Genomic DNA, 12,179 nt, shown 5'->3' on the forward strand with positions numbered 1-12,179 from the left:
GCTCTCCCTGCAGGATACAGCAGTACTGCTCTGCTCCTAGAGGGAGCCCTTGCAGCTGAGCGTTGCCCTCCCCACCCACTTCAGAGAGCTTCCCAGCAGAGCTCTGCTTCTTCTTCCCTCCAGCCAAAGATGTTGCTTCTTCCACTTTACCCTGCTAAAGGGCACACCCCTACAGAAATGTAGTGATCTTCTCCAGCTCTGGTGAAAAGTTGTTACTTTTTTCTTCTCAGTGCCCCTAAGGGACTTAACTTAAATGATGAAAACATCCATAACCCATCTCTTGGGACCGTGGGCATTATTTTCTCTAGACTGCTTCCTGCTATGTGGAGGCACTGGCATCTTTGGGGGACCCTGGGAAAATTCAGGATTATGGTTAAGTCCTGGCTGGAGTAGTCTGAGAGGCTGGGCCATCTCAGCCAGCAGCCATGAAGCTGTTCTGGATGCAGAACTCTGAGGAAACTACAACAGAGGTATTTTGAGATTCTGGATCACCTGAACCATTCATTTTCATTGGTGGCTGGTCCCCTTGTTCTGAAAATACATAAACATTCAAAGGTAACATGCATATCTGTATTAACACAAGTATGGAATGTGTGGTCTGTACACATTGGTTAAATATTTTTTTGTTTTATTTTAGAGCAAGTAATATATACGTTTCATGTCTTGTAGTTTGGGTTTTTTTTTTTTGTTTGTTTTTTGGGTTTTTTTAGGTTTATTTCTTTACTTATGTAGCCAGGATTTTCAGGGAGCTCTTCCTCAATCAAATCTGATCTCTATTAACATGGTTGCTTCAGGTTTTCCTGGTATCCTCCTTACCTTCTGGGTCCATCTGTTTCCATCTCTTCTTCTATAGGGTTCCCTGAGCTCTGGGTGTACTGATTGTAGGTTGTTTAGCATATACTTAAAGGCTAATATCCACATGTAAGTGAATACATACCATATTTATCTTTCTGGGTCTGGGTTACCTCACTCAGGATGACTTTTTTTTTCTAGTTTCATCTGTTTGTCTGCACAATTCTTTTTCTTTCTTTCTTTTTTTTTTTTTTTTTTGGTTTTTCAAGACAGGGTTTCTCTGTGTAGTTTTGCACCTTTCCTGGAACTTGCTCTGTAGACCAGGCTAGCCTCGAACTCACAGAGATCCACCTGGCTCTGCCTCCCAAGTGCTGGGATTAAAGGCATGCACCACCACCTCCCGGCATGTCTGTACATTTTATGATGTCATTTTTTAAAAAAGAGCTGAGTAGTACTCCCTTGTGTAAATGTACCTCATTTTCTTTATCTGTTCTCTGTTGAGGGACATTTAGGTTGTTCCCAGTTTCTGCCTATTATGAATAAAAGAGCAATGAATATGATTGAGCAAGTGTCCCTGTGGTAGGATGAAGCATCCTCTGGATATAAGCACTAGAGTGATATAACTGGATCTTGAGGTAGATTGATTCCCAACTTCCTCAGGAACTGCCATATTTATTTCATAGTGTGTACAAGTTTGCACTTTCACCAGCAGTGGAGGAGTGTTCTCCTTATTCCAAATTCTCACCAGCATGAGCCATCATTTATGCTATTGATTTTAGCCATTCTAACAGGTGTAAGATGGAATCTCAAAGTTGTATTAATTTGCATTTCTCGCCCTGGTGGTGGTGGCAAATGCCTTTAATCCCAGCACTTGGGAGGGAGAGCCAGGCAGATCTCAGTGGGTTCGAGGCCAGCCTGGTCTACAGAGAAAGATCCAGGACAGACACCAAAACTACACAGAGAAACCCTGTCTCAAAAAAACAGAACAACAAAAAAAATTAATTTGCATTTCTCTGGTGTCTAAGGATGTTGAACATACCTTTAAGTGTTTCTCAGCCATTTGAGTTTCTTCTATTGGGAATTCTGTTTAGATCCATACCTCATCTTTTTTTTATTTAAATATATTTATTTATTAATTTTTTTCATTTTACATATCAACCCCAGTTCCCCCTCCCTCCCCTTCTCCCGCCTCCTCACCTCCCTCGCACTCTGCCCCCATCCACTCCTCAGAGTGGGTAAGGCCTCCCACGGTAGTCAACAAAGTCTGGCATACCAACTTGAAGGAGAGCCTAGACCCTCCCCATTGTATCAAGGCTGATCAAGGTATCCCACCACAGGGAATGGGTGCCAAAAAGTCAGTTCATGCACCTGGGATAAGTCCTGGTCCTGCTGCCAGGGACCCCACAAGTAGATCAAGGCACATAACTGTCACCCACATTCAGCGAGCCTAGTTCAGTCCCATGCAGGTTTCCCAGGCTGTCAGTCCAGAGTCAGTGAGCTCCAACTAGTACCGGTCAGCTGTCTCTGTGGGTTTCCCCATCATGATCTTGATCCCCTCTTCTTCTTCTTCTCCTTCTCCTTCTCCTTCTCCTTCTCCTTCTCCTTCTCCTTCTCCTCCTCCTCCTCCTCCTCCTCCTCCTCCTCCTCCTTCTCCTTCTTCTTCTTCTTTTATTTTTATTTTGAATGCCAAATGCCATTTATTGAAGGAGGGAGGAGGTCTTAAATACAGGCTTACAGCACAATGGGAGAACCCTGGAGGGCAGAAGTTTGCTTCTGATGTGTTTGTTTGTTTGTTTGTTTGTTTGTCTGTTTGTTTTTTGGAGCCTAGGATCAAACCCTGGGCCTTGAGCTTGCTAGGCAAGCACTCTACCATTGAGCTAAATCCCCACCCCCACTCCTGATATTTTAGAATCTTGCATCTAAGCTGTTAATGCCCAATATGCTGGATACACAGACAGGGAGCTTCCCTTAAGCATTCAGGAGGGTGGAATCTCACAGGGAATTGGCATAGGGAGGATATCAATGTCAAGGTTGGCAAGCAAGGCAACAGTTACCCAAAACGGGGGTCAGGGACCTACAGGTCCCCCCTTTTACTAAAAAATGAGCTTCTGACTTAGGTTGTGTGGGTTGTCAGCAGGTCACCTTACCCGTCATGGAAACACCTGTCCAGGCCACTTAGGCGTATTCTGTCTTAGGTTGGTGAGCACCCCCAGGAATTACCCGTCTCTGAATACTCATTATCATACAGGCTCATTCATGTGAGAGCTACAGACTTAACTGTTGCCAAAGATCTCTAAGTGGCGCTGGGCTTGCAATCTGTGTGTCCAACACAGAAAAGACCAACAGAAGTCTTAACCCACCCATACCTCACCTTTAAATTGAATTATTTGGGTTTTGATATCTAGTTTCTTGAGTTTTTTATATATTTTGGATCTTATTCCTTTATCAGATGTGGAGTTGGTAAAATCTTTTCCCATTCTGTAGGCTGCTACTTTGTCCAAATAATGGTGTCCTTTGCCTTACAGAAGCTTTTCAGTTTCATGAGGTCCCATTTATTGATTGTTGTTCCTAGTGCCTGTACTATCAGAGTTCTGTTTAGGAAGTGGTCTCCTGTGTCAATGAGTTCAAGGCTATTCCCCACTTTTCTCATCTATCAGGTTTGGTGTGTTCTGCTTTATGTTGAGGTTTGAACCATTTGGAGTTAAGTTTTGTGTAGGGTGATAGTATAGATCGATTTGCATTCTTCTATATACAAATATTCAGTAAAATCTGAAAAAAAATGAGCTTTTTTTTAATATGTGAGAACAAATTTTTAGTGGATTTAACATTTGACTGTTAAAAGTTATATTTGGTCTTGCCTACCTTAGGATATTCTCTAACATATGTTCATAAAATCAAGATTCTTCCTGGTTTTACCAGAAATTGGTGTGCATAAACAAATAGAATACTATAACTTGTAACTAGAGATGTAACTTCACCATAGAGTGCATGTTTAGTGTGTTCAAAGCACTAGTACCACACAGAGGGAACATCTATATGTGCATATCTAATAAGATGGGAACCCAACTTACTTTCTGATATGTAAGTAGAAGAAAGCTTGCTTAACTTATAAAGTTGTATATCTTCAAAAGTTTCTCAGATGTACGGGAAAGCACTCTTATATTCTCATCAAAGAAAATCATGGAAGGGTTAAGAGCGGTTGTTCTTCTTCCAGATGACATGGGTTTGATTCTCAGCACTCGTACGGTGGTTCACAACGATCTGCAACTCCAGTTCCAGGGGATCCAATGTCTCTTCTGGCCTCCTCATGCACCAAGTGCACAGGTGATGCACAGACAAACATGATGGCAGATACATATAAAAATCAAATTAAAAATATAACACACACACAATAATCATGAAGAAGTCAAAAGAGCAACAGTATTTCCATATTTTGGTACTTTCTATACTGACCAGTGAAATAAGACAGATGTTCATATCTTTGAAAGAATCAGGAGGTAGAAAGGCAAGTGTGATCCTTCATAGATGGTATGATCATGTAGCAAATTAAGAGTCTTCAGAAAGACTTATAAAGCAATTAGATCAGTTGGATAAGTACAGTATTGTTAATTTTCTTAAACTCCAAAAACTACTAAGAAAACACAGAGAGGTAGGGGTGCAGCAGAAGTGGCTTACTATATTAGCAATGATGTCTTATTTGAAAATCATTCAAGAGTAGGTCTACAAAAATGTGCAATACCTGGGGGTGGGGACTAAGATGATACATAAAAGAGGTTTTAATGAATTGGTATTTTTTGCACTAATTAGGTGGACCTGGTATTGTGGAAACTCTCAGGCATCTCTTTCTCTGTTAGAGTCATGGATTGGATCCATAGTGGGACATGATGTTGTTCAGTACTGACATCTTTTTAGCAGAATCCTTGTCTCTTGACCCTGCTACTTTTGGATAGCATGGAGGTACACATTTGTCAGCTGGCCTGTACATGTGCCTCATCTTTGCAGGGTAGCTACCAGGCTCTGGCCTTTTCATCTTCTCCTTCATGGCCTTCAATAACCTGGAGAATATGATCTTTGGTAAAGGTGCCCTTGCCTGAGATTCTCTTGCTGTTGGTATTCTTTGCATCCAGCCTCATCTACCAACACTCTGTCACCACCTGCTCCATCTTCTCCATGATTGCTCTGTACTCAGTCAACAGCTCCAGTCATCACACTGGCTGTGGTAGTTTGAATGTATTTGGCCCCCATAGTCTCATGGGGAGTGGCACTGTTAGGAGATGTGGCTTTGGTGGAGTTGGTATGGCCTTGTTGGAGGAAATGTGTCACAGTGGAGTGGTCTTTGAGGTTTTCTATGCTGAGGATACTGCACAGTATCTCAGTTCATTTCCTGTTGCTTGCAAGATGTAGGACTCTCAGCTACTACTCCAGCATGATGTCTGCCTGCACACTGCTCCCTGTCATGATGATAATGGACTGAACCTCTGAAACTGCAAGACACCCCAATTAAATGTTTTCTTTATTAGAGTTGCTGTGGTCATTGTGTCTCTTCACAGCAAGAAAAACCCTAACTAAGACACTGGCCAAAGTGGCTGTTGAAAAACAAACAAAAAACACCATTCTTGAACATCATGTGTAACAATTCTTCCCCCTGTGGGGAGCAATTGAGGCTTTTATTTTTAATGAGACAATATTCTCAAACAGCTGGCTGGAGTCTTTTGTTTATCTAGATAGACATCAGAGGTAGTCAAAGAAACACTTGAAGTACTGGGCTTTGGTAGTTTTTGTGTCCTTCCATGTTTGACAGTCCACAGTATAGCAGACAGGCAGAAGAAGCAGTAGGCAGTACCCTCGTTTGTTACAGCACGTGTGAAGAAGGTCTGGCACCTCAAGATTCCTCAGCTCTTGGCAGTGTTAGGGTGACAGCACTCAGGCCTGGGGTTTCAGGGACTTCCAAAAGTTTGACAGATTTCTTGAACTTTTCTCATGGCCACAGACTGTAGTTTTTCTTCTCTGGCTTTTCACAGACTTTTATCCTTTAGTCTGCTCTTCTCCCCTCTATCTGCTTCTCTTCCTCCTCCTCCTGCTCCTCCTCTTCCTCCTCCTCCTGCTCCTCCTCTTCCTCCTCCTCCTCCTCTTCCTCCTCCTCCTGCTCCTCCTCTTCTTTTATTATGATCCTACCACAGTTGCCACCTTTGCTGCCTCTGCTTCCGACTGCAGCTGGTCTTGCAGCTCTCTCCAGGTTGGAGCTGTCAGTGCAGCCAGCACTTGAGTGCTCCTGCTCACTCTGGGTTGCTCAGCTCCACACCTGCTGCTTGTCAGGGTGGTGTTCCTGTCTCTGCCTGGAGTACCACTGCTCCACTGTCTCTGCTGCCCTGCTGCCTTCTTTGTGTTACCAGCTCAGCCTCAGTCTCCCAAAAGCAGGCAGGAAGAGACCACTGCCTTTTGTTGCCACAGGGGAGATGGCACAGGAGGGTCTCCTGGCTCACTTGGTGGGCAGAACTGCAGGTCCAAATAGCTGCTGAAGGGATATTGTGCCAGTCTCATCAAATCTTTCGTGCACTTGGAGGTCTGTGCTTCCACCAATCCTAACATTGTCCCTTCTGCACCAATCCAAACAGTCCCTTTGCTCAGCTACCAGGGACATGCTCCACTCTGGCCTAAGTGTAAATGGCTTCAGATCCTGCTAGACTGTGCTGAGGCATGTGGTTGCAAGCAGTCCAGTGCCAACTGTTAGAAACAGTTGTGGTTGGGGCTGGCCCTTCAGGAGCAGGAGCAACAAGTTGCAGTTGTTTCCTAGGAGTTTCTTCAACCCGTGCCTTCAAACCTTTAGTACTAATCTGAGGGTGATTTAGCTGGCTGCTTGTTTGACAGCTTTTTGGTGAGGCAGCCAGGGCACAGTGGAAAGACCACCAAATTTTCTTGTTGATGATGTATAGGAAAATAAATATGGAAGGAAAGCTTATAATAAGAACATATCAATATAGGGTTTTTTTTTAAAGATTTGTTTATTTATTATGTATACAGCATGTATGTCTGCAGGCCAGAAGAGGGCACCAGATCTCATTACAGATGGCTGTGAGCCACCATGTGGTTGCTGGGAATTGAACTCAGGACCTCTGGAAGAGCAGTCAGTGCTCTTAACCTCTGAGCCGTCTCTCCAGCCCTCAATATAGGTTTTTGATTTAAGTTGTGTTCTCCACTGCTTTAGCCAAGGCTGGACACCTGCCCTGCATCCCAGAGAAAAAATGGATCCTTCTTGTTGTCTCTGAAAGTTGTATCAAAATCTCTTAGAACATAACAGCTATCTGGAGATGTTGGGCTGTGAACATCTTTGGGAATTGTGTGAACTCCTCCTTGTGCCTCAGTGTCCTGAAGTGAAATAAGCCCTTGTTGGCCTGTGTTTCTGTTGCTACGCCACAGATGAGCTGAGAGCCTGGTGCCTGGTGTTTCTGCTCATTTGAGACTCTTTCTGTCTTGACACCATCTCCCAGGGATAGAACATAGTAGAGAATTTGGCAAATATCTCTGCTTCCTTCTGACCAAGAACACTACACAGGCTTGTAAACCTTGGCCTGCTCAGTCCAGTCTAAGGTGCTATGGAGCAGTATCTGGGTATTGTGAGTGTAAAGAGTCAGGAAGCCATTTGCTAGTTCTTCTTATGTGCCCGACTAATTAAAAAAATCCAGATGCCATGCCATTCTTCATAAATAGGGCTCAGGCAGGAGGAGCATTTGAGCATGAGTTCAGGGCCAGCCTGAGCAATATAGCAAGACCTCATTTCTGAATGAATGAATGAATGAATGAATGAATGAATGAATCCAGTTGCACATAGGATTACATCACAGTCAACAGGAATAAACAAATCTAGCACTTAATTCTAAAGTCCTATTTAAGGTGTATGTGTGTGTGTGTGTGTGTGTGTGTGTGTTTAGCTTTCAGTTAGTTCCATCAAGAGTTAAAAGTTTTCAAAAGGAAAATTGGATATAGCAATTTCTCCTTTCTTACGCTGCTTGTGTGCCCACCTCTGTCATTTGATCTTCTAATCTGCATCAACAACAAACAGGCTGAAGGCCGCCAGATCTGTTTGATGGCTTTGAACCTGTGGAGATGAACAAGAGCACTGTCCCTCCAAGGACTGGGCAGGGCTCAGGCTGGTGGCTTCCTGGGAAATACTATGCAATTGCTATATAGTAAGCAGTGTTCTTAGCACTATGCTGCTGGTGGAGAGTTAGGGCTCTTGTAAAACACCACACAGCTAGTGAAGATGTTAGTAGCATGTAAGGATGTGGCTTTAGACCTGAGGCACACATTGCCACCTCCTCCAAATGTTTTCAGAGGGCTATATTAGTGTGGCTGATCTTTTTTAGCATAGCTCGTATCCATCCATCTCTGTGCTCAGAGTCCTCGGCAAGTGTGGTTGTACTGTCCCTTTTAACCGCTCTACTCTGTTTCTGTACAGAGGGAATCTAAATCCCAGAAATGATTCTGTGGTCAAAACTTACCAGTGACCTCTGTAAACTAATTTGCCTCACTTAGTAAGCTATGTAAGGGCAAGCCTGTTCTCTATTTTATTCCTGGAACTTACACCATGCATTAACTTTGCTAAATAAGGTTTCATCAGAGCCCAAAGACCAGTATGCAAAAATGGCGTGGGTATCATGTTGTGTCTTCTTTGTGAACCAAACAGACAAACACCTGGGTTTAAATCGCAACTGATTTTTTTTTTTTCTTTTGCAGCCTGTGGGATACAAGAGGACTGAGATGCGGATGCAGCAGATGTGCAGAGGAAGCGAGACCGAGACCGAGGGCTCCATCCCAAGCCAGCAGGGCACGGGTAGCCGAGGCTCCAATGCCTGCTGCTTTTGCTGGTGCTGCTGCTGCAGCTGTTCTTGGTAACACTGGGGGCTTTTTACTAAGGTGCTGGCGGGAGGTGCCTTTGACTGCAGCCTATTTATGACACAACTGGGAAGTAGGGTTTGGTTTGGCTTGTTTGTAGCCCAGGCTGCCCTTCCAAAGGCCTCTGGATTCAATTCCCAGTACCCACATGGCAGCTCACAACTGTCTGGAACTCCAGTTCCAGGGGATCCAACACCCTCACAGAGACACATATGCAGGCAAAATACCATTCCATATAAAAGAAATACGCTTTTAAAAAAGTTTTTTTTTTGAAAGAAAGAAAGAAAAGAACAGAAAAAAGAATCCCAAATTTGGCATGATGGCTGTAATCCCAGACCTGTGTTCCAGCATCCAGAATGAGGCCGGCGGATCCCAGACACTCACTGGCCAGCCAGTCTAGCTTCAGCCAATGAGAGACCTTGTCTCAAAAATCCAAAACAAAAACCCAAGGTAGGTAGCTCCTGAGGAAAGCTACTTGATGTTGTCTGTGGACTCCACATGCATACACACATGCATGGGTACCCCACACATATACAATAAAGAATTCATATCCATAATATACAAAGAGTGTCAGAACATAAAATGACCAAATGAGAAACAAGCAAATGAAGTGACACAGAATAGGTAATCTATATGTGCTCATGCCAATAAGATCAAGATAAATGCAAGTTGATAGCCTGTTGTGCACACACCTTAAACCCCAGTACTGGGGTGGGGGTGGTGTGAAAAGACAGGCAAATCTCTGTGAGTTCAAGGCTAACCTGATCTACATAGTGTGTTCCAGTACAGCCAGAGATACAGAGAGACTCTGCCTCAAAAAGAAAAAAAAATGCAAGTTGAATATACACCCTTCTAAATGTGCACCTAGAAAGCCCTCTAAGAAAAAATGAAACACATGCAGAAAGAATGTCTATGGGGATTTGCTATGGCCTCAGTCTCCATGAGAAAATGGAAAGTGGTTCCATAGTTCACAAACAAGAAATATGTGGATCCATGCCTCGTGGTGTCTTCCTGCCATTGTCATTTAAACTCATGTGCTACAGGGAGGAAAGCAATTCTGGAACAATGGATACTGTGAAAAAGTGCTTCTACAACATCTAAGATGCATGCATATGTGTGCACAGAAAATAGTGCTTATACAACATCTAAGATGCATATGTGTGCACAGAAAAGAGTGCTTATACAACATCAAGATGCATATGTGTGCACAGAAAATAGTGCTTATACATCTAAGATGCATATGTGTGCACAGAAAAGAGTGCTTATACAACATCTAAGATGCATATGTGTGCACAGAAAATAATGCTTATACAACATCAAGATGCATATGTGTGCACAGAAAATAATGCTTATACAACATCTAAGATGCTAAGATGCATATGTGTGCACAGTAGCCTAACAATGAACAAGAACAATGGACAAATTAAGCTTGATGGTTATCTCTGGGACTCAGAGTAAGGGAAATACACAATAAAGTTTATGTGTATTGAGAAGAATTTTTTCCCAAAATTAATGGTGTAGTGGGTAGCCATTCCAGCCTTGGCCTGGAAGTTCCAACCCCCACTGAGGCTTCAGTAATGGTCACGCCTACAAGGCGGGGCTGAGAGAGAGGCCGCAACTGCCATGACAAGTGAGATGTAAGGTACAGGTAAGCCATGAGCCACGTGGCAAAGTATAGATTAATAGAAATGGGTTAAATGTAAGAGTAAGAGCTAGACAATAATAGCAGGCCTGAGCCAATGCTCAAGCAGTTTAAATAATATAAGTGTCTGTGTGTTCATTTTGTAAGTGGGCTACTGGACTGCTGGGGCTTAGTGGAACCTGGAGAAAAGCTCTCCAACTACATAATGGATTCATTATTATCCTGAAATATAATGTGTTGATATCACATCAGTGGAAAACAATTCAATTTCCTTGACTCCCCCACCCCCAGCATACTTTGAAGATGTGTCTGTGTTGGTATACATAGTAAATTTTCTAGAAAGATAACTAGCAATATTTTCCTAAGCCTCAACAACATTCATCTCAGAATTCCAACTGATGGCCTTCTAATATAAAGGGAAGCTGTTAGTTATTTGGCAGTGCTCTTACCCAGCGAGGAAATGACAAGAAACACGACAGAATCCATTAACAAGAATTTTATTAAAATAGGAATGAGAGACAGACATAACAGGCCTGTGGAATACACACGTGAATAAAGAGTGGAGTCGGGAATATTGCACAGCTTATAAAGGCTGGGCGTGCCTGCGCACACAGGCTCATGTGGCTACTCCATGCATGTGCATAGATCACATGGTTGTGAAGCACTCAGATTTTTATCCTCTAAAATATAAACTTTTTAGCTACTGGTGAGTTGTGCATGCTCCTGTGAATAGCACTTCACCCATGCTCGTGTAAGCAACTCTCTAACTCATTGACTGGGCCACCCAAAAGATAGAAAAGGGGCATAAAAGTAGAAGGACTAGTTGGAAACAGAAAGGGGGTCAGGGGGAACACGAAAGGGACAAGGGAGGGTAAAGAGATGAATATGATCAAAACATGTTATATGCATGTGTGAAGATGTCATATAATTAACATATGCTAATAAAGCAATAAACTTTAATTGTTTTCTGTAATGCTGGAGGGTGTCCCCCTCCTTTCTCACTGGAAAGGGAAGCCCTGAGTCTTAACATTGCTGAAGTATACCAAGCAGAGCTTTGGCTTGTGTTCATCATTCTCTTCCAGGGTAACAGCCACAGAAGACCCCCATAAATACAGTGAACCAAAAGAATATCCTGTGCCTTTTCTCTAGAGTACATTGTCTCCTTTAAACTATTTCTGCTTTAGCAAAATAAGATGGAAAATGTGAAAGCTCAAGGAAATTTTGCTTTATTGAGTTCACAATATAGCTTCCAATTCTCTTTGCAGCCTTGTGTCAAATTCATAATTCCTTTTTCTTTGCTTTTTCATACCCACTGTGTAGTCATGGGTATGACTTTCTGCTTACAAAGAAGCCAGGAAGTCATGCAGGATAAATGCTCCCCCAGATAGGATGCCACCCCAGTGCCTCTCAAAGGTTTTTGTTTTGTTTCATTTTTAAAAAACATTATTTATTGAAATAAGTCAAAAGGATTCCTGCATTTTTAATGATTTTGTACTTATATAAAAATAGATTCGTCTCTCTCTCTCTGAGACACACACACACTAAAAAAAAATTACAAAGCTGATTTCTAAAAGCAGGCTAAAAGACATTCATAAGATAAAATGCTTAGGAAAAGCATAGAAAAATGAACAGAAGCACTAATAATACAGTAGCAAAACAAAAAGCTTCAATCATCAATGATAAAAATTCATTTTTAGAGGTTCAGAGGATTGTTCAGGGGTAAAACACATGCTCACTCTTGCTGAAGTACTGGGTTTGGTCTTCAGCATCAAAACAAAACTCTATTTTAAGCTGTTGGGATTCTGAAGACTTCCTGATAAATAAGTCAAGAATAAGAGAAGACTTGACAGTC

The 12,179-nt window shown here is 42.6% G+C and overlaps 1 protein-coding gene across 6 annotated transcripts in view; it reads left to right on the forward strand.

The window, feature by feature from the left end:
- Positions 1–12,179, forward strand: part of Rgs20 (regulator of G protein signaling 20) — a 142,285-nt gene that overhangs the window by 115,349 nt on the left and 14,757 nt on the right. For 5 of the 6 annotated variants that reach the window (XM_036179581.1, XM_036179576.1, XM_036179578.1 and 2 more), the window contains one exon: positions 8,527–8,681. In XM_036179581.1, coding sequence (XP_036035474.1) covers positions 8,527–8,681 — 155 coding nt within the window. Of the gene's footprint in view, positions 1–4,006; positions 4,117–8,526; positions 8,682–12,179 lie in introns of those variants that run through there. The other variant, XM_036179577.1, reaches the window with a different exon arrangement.

Source organism: Onychomys torridus, chromosome 2 (genome assembly GCF_903995425.1).
Source record: "Onychomys torridus chromosome 2, mOncTor1.1, whole genome shotgun sequence".
Taxonomy (NCBI): Eukaryota; Metazoa; Chordata; class Mammalia; order Rodentia; family Cricetidae; genus Onychomys; species Onychomys torridus.